This window comes from Furipterus horrens, unplaced genomic scaffold (genome assembly GCF_987537825.1).
Source record: "Furipterus horrens unplaced genomic scaffold, mFurHor1.1.pri manual_scaffold_4, whole genome shotgun sequence".
Classification (NCBI taxonomy): Eukaryota; Metazoa; Chordata; class Mammalia; order Chiroptera; family Furipteridae; genus Furipterus; species Furipterus horrens.
In genome coordinates, this window is record NW_028327174.1 from 184,186,518 (window position 1) to 184,206,837 (window position 20,320).

A 20,320-nucleotide genomic window follows, 5' to 3' on the forward strand; every position below is an offset into this window, starting at 1 on the left:
TTACCACCTTTGTTCTTTTGAGAAAACAGATCTAGAAAAGATCTATGACGGGCCTGGGGTTACACAGCCAAATGGCAGAGTCAGAATTACAAGTTCTCTAATGTTCTTTCAGCTACAGCCTACCTGACCTCCGAACGAAGAACACCTAAGAGAGCAAATTACCCCAATAATTAAAAACCACAGTTACCACTAGTCTAACTTCCTTTAGTTTCTTTACATTTATATTTTATATATTATGACTGTCAGATACTCCCAGGCTTCCTGATACCAATTCCTTCTGTCATTTTCCTATCAGCTTTTGAAATCTCCCTTTAACCAGAGAGGCCTAAAATGGTTACTGACAGCCTCTTCGGTAGGCTGTCTACACAGGAGCCTTTATCGCGATAAAGCACCGTTTCAAACTGACATCTCCTTGAGCAGGCTCACTCAAGCACAGCAGCGTATAACTGAAACACGACAACGAGAACAGTAAAGGAGAGTTCAGCGTAATTTTACAGCATGTTATAAAACTCTTTTCTAAATAGTGGTGCTACCAACCAGAGCAGCGCATCACAGCCCTGGAGCACTGTCCTGCAACATTACAATGCACATTGCAAGCAGCAAGAAGACTAGGCTAGAGCACAGAGTCTAATGACTGCATCACTGCCATTAGAAGAGCCACTAGAGCATACATACTGTTGGTGATACGTGACATGCTCTTTGCATATAAAACACAAGAAAGCATTAAAGGCAGTGAGAACGCCATTTGAGAACTGACTGACTTACGGCAAATACCCCCATCCACGAAACGGGGACGATAAGTGAGTTCTCATCTTGCGTGAAGTCTCTGCAGCACTTGCCATAGCTGGTCAAGTCTCTCTTGAAACATTGTCTTCTCTTGGCCTCTGACACACAGTTTGGTTTCCCTCCTACCTCCCAGGCTACTCCTCCTCAGTCTTCTTTGTCCTTGCGAATTGGAAATGCTCCAGACATCTATCTTTGATCCTCTTCTATCTACATGCTCTCCTTACACCATTATTATGAGCTGAATTGTGCCCCCCTCCCCCCAATATTCATATATTGAAGTCCTAACCTCCAGCACCTCAGAATGTGACTATTCAGAGAGGGGGTCTTTAAAGCGGTAAATACGGTAAAATAACGTCATTAGGGTGAGCCCTCATCCAGTACTTATTAAAGAAAGAAAAAGATTATGACACAGACATGCTCAGAGGAAGACCATGTGAAGACACACAGCATCTACAAGCCAGGAAAGAGGCCTAAGAAGAAAACGGTCCTGCTGACACCTTGATGTTGGACTTCTAGCCTCTGGAATTATGAGAGAATAAAGTTCTGCTGTGAAAACCACCCAGTCTGTGGAACTTTGTAACGGCAGCCCTAGCAAACTAATACATACCAGCTCCTCCAGTCCTATGAGTACCATCTGATGATACTCACACCTCCACCTATGGCCCAGATCTTTCTTCTAGGCTCCAGCTCTGTATGGCCAATTGCCTTTTGTGATATCTCTGCTCAGATCTCTAGAAGGTATCTCAAATGCAATATGCCCCCAGCAGAATTACTGGTCTATCTGTAACACCTGTACCCCACTAGCATCTCCAAGTTCTTCCACCTCAGTAAGTGGCCAGCTAACTGAGTTTGGCAAACCAAAAGCTTCCTTCCCTTTCACTCCATTCCAATCCATGAGTAATTCCTCATGGATTTTTGAGATCATAACAACCTCAAAAATATCCCAATCTCCACTTCCGCAATCCTCGTCCAAGCCATCAACATCTCACCTGGACTGTTGAAACAATCCTTTAACTGGTCTCCCTGCCTTCTCATTCCTGCCCACTTCTCCATAAAGCAGCCAAAGAGAGTTTTCAATAGCTTAAATCAGGTCAGGTCACATCCCTTTCTGTTTTTAATCCATATAATGTTTACTTTGCAACTAAAAGAAATTCCAAATTCTTATCATGACCTATGGCTTGTCCTGTCATCACACTCATTCTTCTAGACACACTGGCCGTACTTCTCCCCTCAACCAAGTTTGTTCCCATCTCAGAGACTTTGAATTTGCTGTCACTCAGATTACAACATTGTTTTTCCAGACTTTCACAAACTGTCAGCTTCTCATCATTCAAGTCTCAGTGAAACATCACCTCAGAGACATTCTCTGGCCATCAAGCTAAAGCATCACCCCAAGCCCCTCGCTACCATGTTACCCTGTTTACCTTGATCACAGCACTTTGGGATGTAAAATTTTTATTTGTTTACATGTTTACTGTTCGTGTAAGCCCCAGGAGAGCGGTCACTTTCTGCTTTACTGCTTTTTCCCCTAGCCTCTGGCACAGTGCCCGGCATGTTTATGAACTAGTTGTCATTGCCTTTATTCTAGTCACGGGAGAAGGGACAGAGCAAACATGTTACTTATTCTCTTGCTGTCTCAGGGCAGCATCTTCAGGTATAAATTGTAGAACAAGCACACCAAACAGAAAGGATAGCTCAGACAAGGAAGGTGAGGGGAGAAAGTAAATTTGACATTGAGAAAATAGCAGACTGTGGGTAGAAACCAAACAATGCATAGGTGATATATGAGATAAGGCTGACAAAGCAGGCTGGGGGCAGAGAGGCAGGAACCTTCTCTATTCAAACCTAAACACTGCCTAAACGACTCTTTCCCTTTTCTGAGCATGGCATTTTTTTCTAGCTTCAGCCCTTTCTAGACTTCAGCTCTTAGAACTCAAGTCTAACATAATTCTTGGCTGTGTAAGTTCTGAGCTTATTAGAAAGCTACCTCTGCAGTTACAACAAGTCTTCTTTTTTAAACAACTTTATTGAGATATAATTCACACACCTACAATTTACCCATTAAAGTGTACAAGCCAATAGTTTTTTAGTATATTCAGAGTTATGCTACCATTACCACAATCAATTTGGAAACATTTTCATCACCACAAAAGAAAACTCCATACTCATTAGCAATCACTCCCCCATTTCTTGCCAAATCCTTCTGCCGCTGGAAACCACTGCTCCACTTTCTACAGATATGCCTATTCTGTACATTTCATATAAACGGAATCACACATATATGGTCTTTTATGACTGTTTTTTTTACTCAACATAATGTTTTCAAGGTAGAATGTATCAGTACTTCATTCTTATTTATGGCCAAATTAGGTGGATATACCACATTTTATTTATCCATTCATCAGCTGATGGACACTCGATGGCTGCTTTGAGGTATTATTCCTGTGTCTTCAAAGTTAAGATCACAAATATTTTTTTCACAGACAATTTTTGTTAGCAATTATCTTAGCGTTTAGAATCTTGAGCAAAAGTTTTCAGACTTTTCTCTCAGTAATTTGAAATGTACTTCTTTAAAATCTAAGCCACATTTCTTCAGATACTCAAATACCCTTTCTTTATCTTTTTCCCAATTAAGAATTGCAGAATAAAAATTTCTCCCAAACAGGTGAATTAAAAACTAAACACCATGCTTTCAGCATAATAACTCAACCAAAATATTCCTGGAATACTAAAAGCCTTCTGCGATGCCTGAATCTTCCTTCTGTTGACAGTTCTGAGATCTATACCCATATACTTTTTTTTTCAATTTTCAATAAATGCGTTTCAAAAACTTCCATGTGCTAACTGATTATCTGTTATGAACTCAAGAAAATCAATAATGCATGTATTTCTTTTAACTTGACCATAGTTTCATCCTTAAGTTAGTGGTTTGCTATACACATGTGTACAGTATAACTTTCAAGATAACTTTTCTTCTGTGAGGCTTTGGCTTTTGAACACAGATTCACATACTAACTCCTATTTTCTGGGACCATGTCTCACGCCAACCAATTCTGTCAGTCCCTAAATGATCCTAATTATTTCGATATATTAAAACTTCAAATTATCTTCATTCCCATCAGCTATATGGCGGGGGGGCTATCCCAAACCCATATCATGGAATCTGATCCTCAACTGCAGCAGTGGTGCCTCTTCCTCTTCCATTTCCCCTTCACAAAGCTCAGTCAAGGTGATCTCCTCAAGCCCACTCTTACTTCTACATCTGGGCTTACATAAATACCTCTTCTTAAAGTACACTCTTTCTTCTCTTTATTCATCTAAGGCCTATCATTCCTTCAAAGTTTACCTCAACTGCCACTCTAAAGCACTTAGCTCCCAGCCCGAGCACACATTTCTAGCATACTACAGTAGAAAAAGCAACAGATTTGGAGTCAGTCTTCAGCGTGAAACCAACCTTTGCAATTTACTACCTGACCACTGGGAATTTACCTAGCCTTACTAAGTTTGTTTCTTCATCTGTAAGCAAAATAGCTCAGACTACTGCAGCTTTCTTGAAAAGAGAGCAAATTGGAAACTGCAAAGCAGTTACCAGCCGGTAATAAAATTTATAATATGCCCTGATACTACCCCGACCCAAAGCCTTACTTAGCCACCAAGTTTAGTGATCATTCCTTTCTAATGTACAAATAATGAATCATATCAATATTGAACAAGAAGCAAATGACCAACTTCTAAGTTTATTCAGACTACTAGCACTATTCAGTATGATCACCCAGAAGATTTAATTTCATTGTATGTTGCTTGTTGACTTGTAGATGTATTTCAAAATGAAAATGGTTCTAAACATAATCTCCATTTATGTTTTATCAAAGCAAATCACCACCAATAAAGACCTTGCAAAGAGAAAGCCACAAAGAGAGGCTCTTCCCTTACCTTGTGGGTTATCCATTCTCGTCCATACTGATACACATTGTTAGCCGCAGAATTGAGGGCTCTTTGGACTACCTGAGCCTCAGGAAGCCAACTAAAAGAAAGAAAGAAAGAAAAAAATGAAAAACTACTACACTTTTAGTGTACTGCACCAATAACTGTTTGAACTCAATGCATTTCAACAAGCAGTAACTGACAAACTGCTGATAAGTCATCAACACAGATATATAAATGAATCACACCCAGGAATCCTTGACTTCTAGGCCTAATTGGACTATTTCTAACACATGGGATGTCTCTACAAGCTTTCCTTATCTTTTAGATCCACTATCCCCACTACCTCTCAGTCATTCTGCTCTGCCCAGTTTTTCTGTCCCTGAAGTCCTGAGCCATTTGCCTTATTCAAACAGCACCACAGAAAGTGGTTCTGAAATATTGATGGTCAGCATCTGGGATGCACAATGGTGGTTCTCAAACTGTGGTCCATGGGCCTGAAACATCAGAACTGCTTAGAAACCGGGCCCTAACCCTGACCCACTGAAACTGGGGCTAGAGCCCAGCAATCCGTACCTAACAAGCCCTGAAGGTGATTTTGGTGCACACTGACATTTGAGACCACTGATCTAAGGAACTAGACAACCGAGGAAGACTGTAAGAAAATTAAGAGGGTGAATCACTGTTTTCAATTTTCTATTTATTGAAGATCTTTTTCTTTAAGATGTGAGGAACTCCTGAGCAGAGTTCCATCTATACAAAGAACTGCAGTCTACAAACTTTATTCCTTGTATGGTAGTGAGAGGTAGCCTCCCCATTTCCTTGTCAACTGAACAGGCATTTCCCTTAATCAAAACAGGTGATATATGCCCAATGTTTTCCAAAGGGGAAAATATTTTCACATATTCTCTCTCTTATGTTAAAGATTTTATTTATTTATTTTTAGAGAGACAGGAAGAGAGGGAGAGAAATACTGATGTATGAAACACCGATCACTTGCCTTTGCACATCTACAACTGGGGACCTGGCCCACAACCCAGGCATGTGCCCTTACTAGGAAGCGAACCTGCAATCTTTTGGTTCGCAGGCCGGTGTCTGCCCTGCTAAGCCACACCAGCCAGGGCCACGTATTCACTTAACTGCTCCTCACAATGTTGTATACTAGAGATGTTGACATTCACAAATTGATTTGAGTCTTTAATATTAACCAGTGCATCATACACTCCACATAAACAAAATATGTGTGAAGTCTTTTTGCAAATTCTCAGTCAGTTCAAGTATTTCTCAGCAAGTAAGACAAAACTTTAGAGATACTTATAAACATAATAATCACAGTATAAGGATATGAACAGGAAATTTAGATCTCTAAATAGAGATGTGATTTGTGAGAAATTAATTTAAGTAGCTTTCAAATTAGTCTAGTATTTACAGATTCAACAGTGGTTTGAAGGGAGTCCTAAATATATTCAATTATATGGTACTACATTTTTATGGGGAAAATTATATCCTGTAGTGAGATTCAAAAGCGTGAGGATCTGCAGAGGCATCTGAATAGATCCTTAATGACTAACAAACATCTATTAGGCCTGATAAAGTCTTCCAGCTTCAGTGAAAACACTTCACTAATGTACTTACACAGGTGTCTTCACAGCAACAGAAAAGAGAAGCTGTTGTGAGGCCAAGTCAAAGGCATTAGTTCAGTCTAGAGCAGCGGTTCTCAACCTGTGGGTGGTGACCCCTTTGGGGGTCGAATGACCCTTTCACAGGAGTCGCCTAGGACCATCGGAAAACACATATATAATTACATATTGTTTTTGTGATTAATCACTATGCTTTAATTATGTTCAATTTGTAACAATGAAAATACATCCTGCATAACAGATATTTACATTACGATTCATAACAGTAGCAAAATTACAGTTATGAAGTAGCAATGAAAATAATTTTATGGTTGGGGGTCACCACAACATAAGGAGCTGTATTAAAGGGTCGTGGCATTAGGAAGGTTGAGAACCACTGGTCTAGACCATCCTGCAACAGTGCCTTCTAGGGGACATGGGGCCTGAAACACCTGAGCAACCTTGGCTGGGGCCAACTGGGATGTGCCTTGATCTTACACCAAACACAGCTTCTATACTGAGCTTCTTGCTTCAGATATTCACTATCTCAGCAAATTACTAATTTTCCTACTCTCAGTAGAAACCAAGTTCCTACAATTTGGAATGGCCAACCCTCATCTTTCTGGGTAAAGGTTAATCTCTACCAAAATATGACCTTTCAAGAGAACAGCCCCAAGAATCATGCAAAAGTGAAGGGATATTTACAATATACCACATAGTCCGAGTTTCTATATACTCTCTAGTCAGTAGAGAGTAGAAAATGAATTCCAGGCTAATAGAATTGTCTAAGACAAGAATTAAGATGTGCTTTAACTTCAACTTGATTTTCTCTGAAGCTCTGCTAGGATGACCCTACCCTATGTCTTTCTGATTTATCCACCAGCTCACCAAGCACATCCATAGGAAGTCAGGGTACCTATGTGGGACATAGAAAATGTGCACCATACTAGAAGAAAATATATCTGATCAGTTCTTAATTGTATCCCCTCCATTATGACTATCCACAGAATTTCTCACAGGGTCAACTGTCTTCTTCAGGACAGGAACCTCCTAAATAGTAATTTTGCAAGAAACTATTACTATTAATTCATATCTATCACCACTAATTAGCTGCAAAAGAATCAGACCTTCCATGAACCACCAAAGTCTAAGCAGTTTTTTATTTATTTTCTCATTTAAAAAAAAAATAGCTTTTTAAAACTCTCCTACATGGAAGGCCTTGATCAGAAACACTGGGTCTGTGTGTGGACTCTGCCACTGGTGGATTATTATTTCAAGCCCTTAACCGTGGAACCTATTTCCTTGTCTGTGAAATGGAGATAATCTCTTCAAACTGCTGCACAGTAACTGTGAGGAAGATAGGTCACAATGTAGGTGAAAGTACTTTGTAAATTATAACATGCTATGAACGGTAAATCTCAATTCACATGTAAGGTACTATAAACTGTTTCCGAAATCTTAAGCACTTCCCAATGCCCACCTCTCCCACATTACATGCAATTCTTATGTAAAAATGACAACTTTCATCACAGCTTTAACAAACCCAAACTTTTCTCTTCCAAGGCAGCTGTATCAATGAAGACCACCTCATGCAGATACTGAACCTAGGTCATCGGACTCTATTTTTGTCATTGTAAAACAATATTCTTACTTTGCCCACTCGGGGTGATTTGCTAGAGTTTCATTGATGAGACTGCTTGTGACTTCAATCATGTGTACACTCTCTTGATGTACCTGCATTACAGATAAGGAGAGAATATAGTGTAAGTATATATACTAATATATAAATATGTATATATATAAATATGTATATATATATACACACATATATATATGTAATGTGTGTATATATAAGTATAAGCCATATCAGCACTACATGAGCTTAAAGAATTATAATGGAATGTGAGATACATAAACAAATATAAGCAACTGAGTGTGGTTTCGGAGTAAAAAATAATAATAGAAATAAAAAGCCAACTGAAACTGCTCCAAATTTACCTTGCTTAGTAATCAGCAAAATGAGGGAGATTAAAAAATAAAAAAAACATACAAGCCAATGTCAGGGAACAAGCTCTATATGATTTTAGTTTGTTTAAGCTTATTAAGAATATTGAGCATGTGGTTTATCCTCACGAGTATTCCATATTTAGGTGAAAAGAACATGTTTCTGCTACTGTCAATTAGGTCAAATTGACTGACAGTGGTTTTCAAGACTTTTATATCTTTACCAATTTTCTATCTACTTCTTCTCTCAATTATTGCAAGAAGAGTATTGTTCAATCTGTAACTATAATCTTTGATTTGTCTATTTCTCCTTCTGAGTATTTTGCTTCATATATTTTAGAGCTCTACTGTTAGAATACACACATTCATATTTGTATCCTACTGCAGTATGAACTCTTTCATCGTTATGAAAAGTCTTTGTCTCAAGTAATATTTCTTGTTTTAATTATGTTGTCTAATATTGATGTAATCACAACACATCTGTTTATAGTTTGCATGGTATATCTTTTTTAATCATTTTACTATCAAATCTTTTTAATATCTTTGATTTTAAAGTGCATCTCTTGTAAGTGCCATTTAGTTGGAAACTGCTTTTTCATATTGTCTGAAAAAATCAACACCTTTCAATAGTTTCGTTGCCTCACATTTAATATAAGCGTTGATATGACTGGATTTAGGTAGGCCATTTTGCTATATGCTTTCTACCTGTCTCACCTCTATGGTTTCACCTTTACAGACTTCTTTTGTGTTAAGCAACTATTTCTTTGTATAGCATTTTAGTACCCCTAAAATTTGGTTTATTTAGTGGTTGTAATTTATCTTCAACTTATCACACCTTTAATTTATCATAATCTACTTCAAGCTAATACTGACTTGCTTTGAGTGTTTATAGGAACTTCATGTTCTTCAGACTGCATACTTTCTACTGATCTTTCTTCAAGTTCACTGATTTTTCTTGATTTAAAATCTGCTGATGAGACTATCTAGTTAATTTTTCACTTGTTATTGTTCTTTTCAGCCCTAGGATTTCCATCTGGTTCTGTTTCTAGTGTCTACTTCTCTGTTGAGGGTCTGTACTTATTTGCTCATAAGCACACTTTCTTTAATTCTTTGAACATATTTACAATAGCTGCTTTGAAACCTTTCTCTGCTAAATCCAACACCTGGGCCACATAAGTGTCCATCTCCATGACTCTTTTGTTTTTGCCCCTGAGTATGAGTCACACTCTTCTGTTTCTTTGCATGTCCAGTAATTTTTGGTTAAAAACTGGACACTAAAAAAATGTTGTAGCCAACTCTGGATTGTTTTGTTCTTCTGAGCGCTGTTGTTATTTTCTCTCAGCAAGCAGCTGACTTATTTGTACTCAAACTAAAAAAAATAAATGAATTCAATTGTCCCTGCCACTGATGTCTCTGCTCAGTAATTTTTATTTATTCATTTATCCACTTATTTTAAAGCCTGATCCCTAAGTATTTTCCCTGGACCTGCATAGCTTAGCAATCAGCAAATGATTCTGGCAAACATTATGCTCAGACACTTTACATAAGAAAGCTCCCTCCTCTGCAACCTGAGAAATGCAATCAAAGGCACAAATCTGCAAATCGCCCCAGCTTTCAACACGCACAAGGCTCCTTGGGGTCTCCCATACACATGCAGAGTTCAGCAATCAGTCTAAGACGTGTGGTTTATTAGTTTTGGCCCTTTAATGGCTTTCTTGCTTCCAGAATCTCCCCCTTTAATTTAGAGCTGCTCTGTCCATCATTTCCTACAGAAAAAGTTGCAAGTTTTTGCTGCCTAAGAGGCAGGATGAGAATAACTCCAAGCAAGAAAGCGAAAAACTACCTATTTTTACCAGGTGAAGTGGCAGTTTTTTATGAGTAAAAACTCCTTAAGTCGTTGCCTAACTGGTCATTTTCCATGATATGGTATTTAAATTTTTTTATACCATTTTATTCTTGCCTTTTCTGGAGAGCAATTACCTGGTATCCTCACCTTGCTATTACCCTACAGTATGTTAGGGAAATGGAGCCAAAAAGGACTCTCTAGCAAATTGGATGTGGAGACAAAAGAAAGTAGTCAAGGATGACCTCAACTGAGGTTTTTCGCCTGAGCAAGCAGAATGGAAATGGGAAGATTCTGAGGAAGAACAGACAAGCGAGGGAAGGTGGAAAATTCAGTTCTGACATGCAACATTTGAGCTGCCTATTAGACATTCAAAGAGACACTGTCGTGGTGTTGTAGAAAATGATCCCTTTATTGGCTGGGAGAAGAAACTGGATAACCAGTAAGTTTCCTTCAAAAGCTCAGCTGGCATGAGTCCTAGAGGACAAAGAAGTGGTTCAGTAACATATGTTATCAAAGTTCAAGGAAGCAAAAGCTCACAAATAGAATGAGCAAAGAAAAAAACTTGAAAGATGAACTAAGTGAGACGGACAGGCAAGAAGACCCTATGAAAAAGGGCAAAGAAGAAAAAGTGGAATAGAAGACTAGCAGGACAGAGAAAAGGAAAACAGAAGACCATACTGGTGAGAGGTTTCTCTAAGAACAAGAATGGAAGATAAGATTTGTATAATGGCAGGTTTAGGTGAACTATGACAAAAACAAAGGAAAGTCTCTAAACAAGACTGTACAGTGTATGTAAGTGACTCTATACTATACAAGATTAATACCCAAAAAAGTATAGACAGAAACAGGTTTTTAGAGCAAAAGGTAAGACTGAGGGCATACTGAGACTAAGAATGACGAAGAATAGGACATCCAAGTAGAGATGTCACGTAGCAAAAAAACAATGAAATCCTTTAGCAAATGGCTGCATATTAGGTTGTCTATCAATAAGTTACTACTGTTTCCCTATAGTACTATATAAACATTTTCCATACTGATAAAATAACGATCCTATCATATATCAGCAGAAAGACTAGTGAGACAAGAAGGGCAGGAGCTAGTCAAAATTCTGATCTAGCACTTCCAGTCAAGGTGGAGGCATAGGTAACCATGCTTCACAACCTTGTCCAACCATAAGAAGGATCACAACTAACCTCAAAAGGAAAAATACCTAGAATTGCCAGAAAATCAAATTGTATGGAAGCCCAGCAACCAAGGATTTAAAGAAGTTATATTCATCCAGACAGGCAGGAGGGGCAGAGATGGGGAGGCATGGTGGAGAGGACATGATGTGATGGCAGTGGCAGCTGGCAGAAGAGGGGGTCCCACATTCATGTGCGGTGGATAAAAATTGGGGGAATACATTGTGAGCGAGTGATCCCAGCCCCAGGCCAGACCGCACTGCCCAGGATTCCAACACCAGGAAAAATAAACCCTCATAACTGCTGGCTATAAAAACCAATGGGGGTTGAAGTGGTGGAAGTAATTGCCGGTATACCACATGGGCCAATAACACACACAAACCCACCCTCTCTGGGAATCACCACCAGGGCAGCAGCTAGAGGAGCACCAATGCATATGGGAAGTGGGTGAAGTGACTAGAAATGGGGTGAGTGCCAGGTAAGCCTCCAGAAATCAGGCAGCAGTGGCACTGTCTCCTCTTCCACCCCTTCCCCACACTTGGAGCCACAAAGCAGTGAAGCAGATCGCCCTGCCCTGGCAAATAACCAAGGCCCCGCACCAGGCAACTTAACAGGTACACTAAGACAGGGAGTCAAAGCAGCTCTACCTAGTACACAGAAACAAACACGGGGAGGCTGCCAAATTGAGGAGACAAATAAGGCCCAAATGAAGGAATAGAATAGAGCCCCAGAAAAAGTTAAGTAAAATGGAGACAGCCAACCTATCAGATGCACTGTTCAAAACACTGCTGATCAGAATGCTTAGAGATCTCATTGAATACAGCAAAAGCATAGGGAAGAAATGAAGACTACACTAAGAGAAATAAAGAAAAATCCATAGGGAACCAATAGTGAAGGCAAGGAAGTTGGGGTTCAAATCAACAGTTTGGAACATAAGGAAGAAATAATCAGTCAATCAGAACAAAATGAAGAAACAATTCAAAAAATGAGGAGAGTTTAAGATGATCCTGGGATATCTCCAAACGTGCCAACATCCATATGACAAGGATGCCAGAAGGAGAAGAGAAAGAGCAAGACACTGAAAACTTATATGAAAAAATATTAAAAGAAAACTTCCCTAATTTGGTGAATGAAATATACATACAAGTCCAGGAAGCACAGAGTCCCAAACAAGTTGGACCCAAAGAGGACCACACCAAGACACATCATAATTAAAATGCCAAACGTTAAAGATAAAGGGAGAATCTTAAAAGCAGCAAGGGAAAAGCAGAGAGTTATCTACAAAGGAGTTCCCCTAAGACTATCAGCTGATTTCTCAAAAGAAACTTTGCAGGGAAGAAGAAACCGGCAAGGCAAGACGTATTCAAAGTGATAAAAAGCGAAGACCTACAACCAAGACTACTCTATTCAGCAAAGCTATTATTTAGAAAGGAAGGGTAGATAAAGTGCTTCCCAGACAAGATAAAGGTAAAGGAGTTCATCATCACCAAGCCATTATTACATGAAATGTTAAAGGAACTTATTTAAGAAAAAGAAAATCAAAGCTATGACATATTAAAATGACAACAAACTCACAACTATCAACAACCGACTCTAAAAAAAAAAAAAAAAAAAAAACCTAAACAAACAACTAGAACAGGAACAGAATCATAGATTTGAAGATCACATGGAAGGTTATCAGCAGGAAGGGTGAGAGGGGAGAGAATGGGGAAAGAGGTGCAGGGATTAAGAAGCGTAATTGGTAGGAACAAAATAGACAGGTGGATGTTAAGAACAGTAAAGGAAATGGAGAAGCCAAAGAACTTATATGCATGACCCATGGACATGAACTAAGGAGGAGGGATTGCTGGAGGGAATGGGGATACCAGACAGAGTGGGGCAGAGGGGGAAAAAACTGGGACAACTGTAATAGCATAATCAATAACATACACTTTTAAAATTTTTGATCTAGTAAACAGGGTACTAACTAGATTAGGAGTTATAACACCAGATCATAGGTTTTCTATTCACAGAAGCCATTTATTCCTCTGTATTTTAATATTTTCATCTATATTTACCTCTGAGGTAAATAATGATGATACAATAAAAATACATGTAAAAATATACTAGGCAAATTCATGGCAAAACTAGTAATACAAAAATTATAAATGTTTTAGCTGTTATACATATTACAAGCAAAGTTAACATTTTCCATATTGTTTTTACCAGCTGCTTATCCATACAATTCTAGTAATTAAGAGTTTATTAATGGTAACAGTAATTATTAAACTCTACCTTTGCAGTCAGGAACAAGGCTAAAAGAAGCGTTCCTATCACTAACAAAAATATGATGAAAATGCTAATTATTTTGTCTAACATCTTCTCCAACCAGATGATCATCTGCACAGAAATGAAAAAGAAAATTAGTTAGCTTAAAATACAGCTTAATAAAAACACATATGCATTCTAATATAATGAAGACAAAATAGGATATTCAGCATTGCAAAGCAAACTATGGAATAAATACTAAAGCAGTGAAAGCTGTAAGCACTTTATAAAATTAACTAACAGTATCAACTACTGTTATTACATAAAGAGTTTATTATTGTCATATCTAAGAAAAAACAGTTAATTTGAACATAACCTTTATGTTTGAATTCTCATACTGTGGTATATTTACGTTTCAAATTATAATTTATAATCTGGTAAATATTCTAAATAAAATAATGACAATACTGTAGTCAACCTCACATTTTATGAAATTTTACTGTCAATTAGTAAATATAGATGACTTTAGAAAAAGTATGCCTTTTATAAAACAGGTATGTTCAAAATTATACAAAGATAAAATAAGAGCAAATTAAAATAGGAATTACTTTCAATATGTTTTTCCTTTGATGTCATTAGGGTTATAAAAACAGTAATAATAAAAATCTAATGTTATGGTAATGATAAATGCCAATTACAGAACAATAGTTACTCTAGGTGGGAAAAGGATCAAGTAATGCTTCATCTTTTAATATTTAAAATAATCCATAATAAAATACTTCTAAAATATAATATTCTACTGAAAATTTCTATTATTTTTAAAACATTAGCTTTATGAAAAATTATTGACTGCAAATAAAAAAAAATCAATAAAATTATGCCCTTCCTAAATTTTTAAAAAATATTTTATTTATTTATTTTTAGCGAGATAGGGAGGGAGGGAGAAAGCGGGGGAGAGAAACATGATGTGAGAAACATCAATCAGTTGCCTCTCGTGCTTGCCCCAAAGGGGGCAAACTCACAACCCAGGCATGAGCGAACTGGTGGCCTTTCTGTTTGCAGGACAATGGCCAACCAACTGAGCCACACCAGTCAGGGCCCTAAATACTATTTGACAGTCTATTTTGAGTGTAACTTCTCTTAGGTTTCACAGTCACAAATAATCCTACACATAAAAAAAATTTATTTTCAGAATATATCACTCTGATAGGTAGAATTCCTCCCATGCAAAGCTATTATTTAACATTTAAACACTACAATCAATGAGACTGATGACTGCTGAAATACCATACTGCACCCCTCAGACCGAACACGAGTGACTACTGCTGAATAAGTTATTCTTAACTTAAATGTGAAATATGCTTTCCAAACAGTGAATTAAACATCCAAAAGCAAAGAATGGTGGTGACAGAAAAAAAAAGAAAACATTTATTTTCCAATCCCCTTATCTTTCATGAAGGATACTGTCACTGGGAGATCAATGCTATCGTATACTTGAAGATAAAAAGTTAACCTTCTATCTTGACAATTACAGCTTCAACAGAAGAGTTAATTTTCAGTGCATGCTACCAAAGCATTGAAGACAATGCAGAGATTTTTTTAAAATGATAGGCTTCTAAGATATGGAAGGTCAAATGTCATATTTTGAAATAAGTTCTAAAATCAATGAATCTGGAAGGTTTCACAATCAGAAACCAGCTCTACACCTTGAGACCACTTCGTGAGAAAGGGCTAGTGTTACTCCTCTTTATTCTCCAAAACCTCACAGTGTATGGCACATGGTAAAAGCTCAGTCAACATATATCTAAATAGGCAAGCAAAAATAAAATAATTTCAGAATTAAGACCAGATTTGTATCCACAATTATGATTTCTGAAAATAACTTGGGGACCTCAATTTTTTTCTTTTTTTTTTAGAAAAGTCATATTCTAATATGTATTTTTTTTTTAACATAAATGTTCTATTTACAAAATATATCTAAATTTATGTCTGGGTATTTTTAACATATAAAACACAGAGTACTCACAAACATTATGTATATCAATATTACAAAATCAAATGTTATGTTTTCTGACAAGGATAGAATTTTCCTATCATAAGCTGTGTAAAAAAGAGTTAGAAAAAATCCACACTAAGAGTAGCCTAAATAAAAATTTATATTCAAGGGATTAGATGTTTCATTCAAAATTTAAAATAAATAAAATCATTTAGGATGCTCAATACATAAGCTAAAAAAGTTAGAGGGCTTTCTAGTCACATTATGGCTGGCTAAGATTAGATGGGGGGAAAAGCAGGACAAAAAGAGAGACTGCAAAAGAGAGAGGGGAGTAGGAAAGACAGGGAAAGGCTTACTAAAGAATAAAGGAGATAGAAAAAGTCAAGAAAAGAGAAGAAAAAATGTGGGGAGGCGGGAGTTGGTGTGTAGAACTAAGGACCAAAAGAGGAGAAAAACCAGAATGAATAGAAAACTTTTATGGAAGAAAAGAATTCCCTGAAAAGTGAATGGAACAGAACTCATAAACATAGAGAGGAAGCGATGGACCCAGGGAGGAGGATGGAGGAGAAAATCCTGAAGGATGCCAGAGGTGCTGCTCAGGAGGCTGGCCCTGTCTCGTGCTCTGCTCTGGGCCAAGGAACCCACACCATCTGTGGCCACTGCCTGGCTTGTGGAAATCGCAGTCCCTAGAAACTTCCCCAGTCTTCCACGCTGGGAGAATTATATTAGTTTTTAAACTTTATTTTCTAAAAGTGGAAGAGGAGACATTTTTAAATGACAATCTGAATGCTTCAAGTGTAAAAATTTAGAGATGTTGGTAAATTTATAGTTATATCAAAAGACACTCAAATTTCTAAACTCAATGGCCTTATTTATCAAGCTATTTAAAGTGTCATGCCACTACTTAGTTTTCTATTCTCTCATGAATGTAGGCCTGTAGGTTTTTATTTTTCTAAAAAAATCTAGGTGAGTCTTAGTGCATAATGAATATTCTCACTTCTTCTCTTGGTTTCCTAACTCACTCCACTTGAACTTGGAATACTGCTATTTTCTGACCTTGGATTTAAGCTTGCTCTTGCCAAGTGGCTCAGCTGGTTGGAGCATTGTCCCATACACTAAAGAACTGTAGGTTCAATCCCCAGTCAGGGCACAAGCCTGGGTTGCAGGTCATCCCTGGTTGGGGTAGTTGCGCAGGGGAAAAGGGAGCAACCAATCGATATTTCTCTCTCACAGTGATGTTTCTCTCTCTCTCTAAGATCAATGGGCATATCCTCGGGTGAAGTTTTTTTTTAATTTTTAAAAAATAATCTTCAATTTTATGTACTCTCCTGGACCACACACTCAGAACTTGAAGCAGTTACTCCAATTCTACGCCAACGCTTTATCTATGCCACAAAAGAAAAAATGAAAAAAGCTACTTGATGACAGCTGTACATTAGGCTCATAAATTAGGTAATCTAACTCATTTAGCTTTATTTTTCTTAAAGTATATTTTATTGATTAAGCTGTTACAGTTGTCCCAATTTTTTCCCCTTTGCTCCCCTCTGCCCAGTCCCACCCCGACTCCTTAGTTTATGTCCATGGGTTGTGCATAAGTTCTTTGGCTTCACCCTTTCCTATATTATTCTTTTTTTTTTTTGTATTCCCCTATTCAATCTTGGCTGCCACAATCAGACAGTCAGAAAGCGCGAGGACCCTTTTCTCTTGCATCTGCACTGGAACCTTAGCAGCAGACAGTGACTGCTCCAGGTCTGTCAAATAGATGCGTTCCCATATTATTCTTAACATCCCTCTGTCTATTTTGTATCTACCAATTATGCTTCTTAATCCCTGCACCTTTTCCCCATTCCTCCCCCTTCCCCTTCCCAGCTGACAACCCTCCAAATGATCTCCATACCTATGCTTCTTCATTTAGCTTTAAATCAAACTAAACCTAGTGACTTTAGGCCTCCCTTCTATCACCCTTGAGGAAAATTTCATTTCAATATATATATACAAATTAGCGAAATACATAAAACCACTATTTTGATTAGAATAAGAAAATGTGACATGTCTGGAGCACTATTATCTGCCAAGGATTAAACTAATTTACTAGGACTAGTTTTGTAGGAAATGGAGGTATATGTAACCATACATGTGTATACGTGTGTATGTATGTATGTATGGTGGTGGTGGTGGTGGTGGTGGTGGTGGTGATGGTAGTGTGTGTCTATTTATATTTTACACACTGTTTATTTTCAATCCAAAATTTAAAACTTCAGGCATTCTTAAGTCTCCCCTTTCCTGCTTCAACAGAATGAAATCCTAATCTCTATACATAAAAAGTGTCATTTCAATCTATTTCCATCTCTTTCTTAAAGCCTATAATACTTCCATTGAAAACTTTTCGTCTTACTGTGTTTAAACACAATGCATGTAAATGATGTCACCTCTTGCTATCTGTCCTAGGGACTTAATGAAATTAAATCTAGAATTACTATATGCAGACTCTATGTTAGGGGTATAGCACTCCCGATATATCTGAATTAGCCATTATTGAAGTTATTAAAAATGTACCTTTACAATTCCAAGCCAATCTTTGAATCATTTACCAGAGACACAACCTCATCTTGGGAAACACATGAAATTAGATGTCACAGGCCATGATTATCATCTTTTTTAAGTTAAAAATAAAATTTCAGAATACTAGTTATTAGAGAAGACGATACATAAAATTACCAGCCTAGGAAATTACACAAAATACTTCACAGATTCATCTTCTAAAAACTTCCTCTATCACTTGAAGAAAAATGAGTAATAAAGAATTCTCTTTCCTTTTCAGTAATGATTGCCTATGTACTCCCACACATCAAAGGGGACTAGAAGATCAGATTGAGCCACATTACAGAGCTAAAAAGGAATGGAACTCCCAGTGGACAAAAGGACTATAAGACAGAAATTCTCACACACACTTGAGCAAGGATATTCCACCAATATCCTAGAGAAAACAGCTTTTGTATTTTAGCAAATTGTGACAGTACCGATGCTTCATGACCTTCCATAGCTTATAATTAGAACTTCAATAACAAAAATTAGTTTGCTATACGGACAGAAACAGGGTGAGAATGGAGATACAGGGAGAAGTTACAGAATAGAACAGTAAAAACCAACATCCACGTGTTCATTTACCTTCTTATTTAGCCAGTGCCAGAGCTTGAGGATGGGGAGGTCAGGTGAGGAAGGGAAGAGAAAAGCAGTGGAATATCATTAGATGATGCAGTAACAGTATGAAAAGAAAAGAAAGTCACTGAGAGCATGAAGAGGAAATTATCCCAGACAAAGGAAAAACTAGGAAAAAAATTGTAATGCTTAACAAAGTTACAAAATTGAGTGAATGTAGTTTTTCTGTAAGATATACAATGATTACAATGAGGATAACCACAAGCTTTGCTGGCAATTCAACAATTAAAACACATAAAATAACCTGAAAGTTTGTAGCCTTAAATAGCCAAGCCAAATTCCAAATATTAGAGTAAAAATTAAGATCCTTCCACATATCATGCACCAAAAGGACTTTTAGTCGCTATATAAACCAATTTGTGTTCCTACATGTATATTATATTTTCATCAAGTTTTGTATTTGTAGCTTTCTAATATTAGTCATTACACATTTTTTTAAAGACTAAAACATTTTAGTGTTCATTTGGAACAGAGGAAACCCGGCCAAAATGCAGGCATATCTAAGATTTCATTCCTATTTGGTATATTTTCTTCCACCCCAATTGTTAGGCAAACATTTTTCTACAAAAAAGCAAGATATTACAGTGGAAAGAAAAGGACATTAACTGAAAATAAGAGTTAAGACTCTATAAACAGTCTGAAGTGCTAAATGTCCTCTAGTAAGATCAAGCTTCCCAATACCAGGGAGATGTATGTTGAAATTTATGCAAAGTCTTAGATTTCTCTTGTTTTAAAAAGTTGAAAAAATTAGTAAGAATACAAATAGGCAAATTACAAAATAAAAATACATAGCCAATAAGCATATAAAAGGATAACCAGCCTCATTTTTATTTTTAAAAATTTTAGGTTAAAACAACATTGAGATACTTCTTTTGACAAAACTAAAAAGGCCTTTGTGTGACCATAATATTTCTTGGCAAGGGCTCAAGGACATAGGTATTCTCATATGTTGCACGGGTGGGAACTATGAAACCGGCAAGACAGTTAGGCAAAATGTATATCCCCTGCTTCTCCTTTGACCCGGGATATTTTATTACACATTGAAGAGATTTGCGACCTCCCCTCTGCATGCTCTCCAGTACTGTTCTCATCTGTATCTACACTGGTTTCACCTAAGTGTTTCTCAGCCTTAAGTCATGAGCAGACCTGTTAAAGGAAATAGTTACTAGCGTCTGTGATGAAGACAGCTTGCACAGCATGGCATCCAGAGACCTTCTTGATCCAGTCTCACCTGACCCTCCAGGCTTATCTCCCTCTAGTCACCATTTCTTGTATCCCAGCCATGACTGGTTTCTTGGTGTTTCCTAAGATTTCACGTTGTGGAAGTCTCTCTGCCTCTGCACTGCTCTACCCACGTAAACTTCTTTCCATGTCTACCTAATAAACTCCTACCTGTGCTTCAGAATTTGCCCTGGCATCACCTCCTCTACAAAACCACCCCTCTCCCACTGCCTCACCAACAGTGAGTCACTTTTTGCTCAGCACTCCCACTATATCC

At 37.5% G+C, this 20,320-nt stretch overlaps 1 protein-coding gene and 1 non-coding gene across 3 annotated transcripts in view; both read right to left on the reverse strand.

The window, feature by feature from the left end:
* Positions 1–20,320, reverse strand: part of TMEM245 (transmembrane protein 245) — a 75,980-nt gene that overhangs the window by 31,378 nt on the left and 24,282 nt on the right. For both annotated transcript variants that reach the window (XM_090275952.1, XM_090275951.1), the window contains 4 exons: positions 18,772–18,795; positions 13,635–13,739; positions 7,981–8,063; positions 4,720–4,810 (listed from right to left, as the gene is read on the reverse strand). In XM_090275952.1, the coding sequence (XP_090132078.1) occupies positions 4,720–4,810; positions 7,981–8,063; positions 13,635–13,739; positions 18,772–18,795 (303 nt within the window). The remainder of the gene's footprint in view (positions 1–4,719; positions 4,811–7,980; positions 8,064–13,634; positions 13,740–18,771; positions 18,796–20,320) is intronic.
* On the reverse strand, positions 17,239–17,371 carry LOC150013526 (small nucleolar RNA SNORA31). Its single transcript, XR_016510985.1, has one exon. It is a non-coding gene; the product is annotated as a small nucleolar RNA SNORA31 (small nucleolar RNA).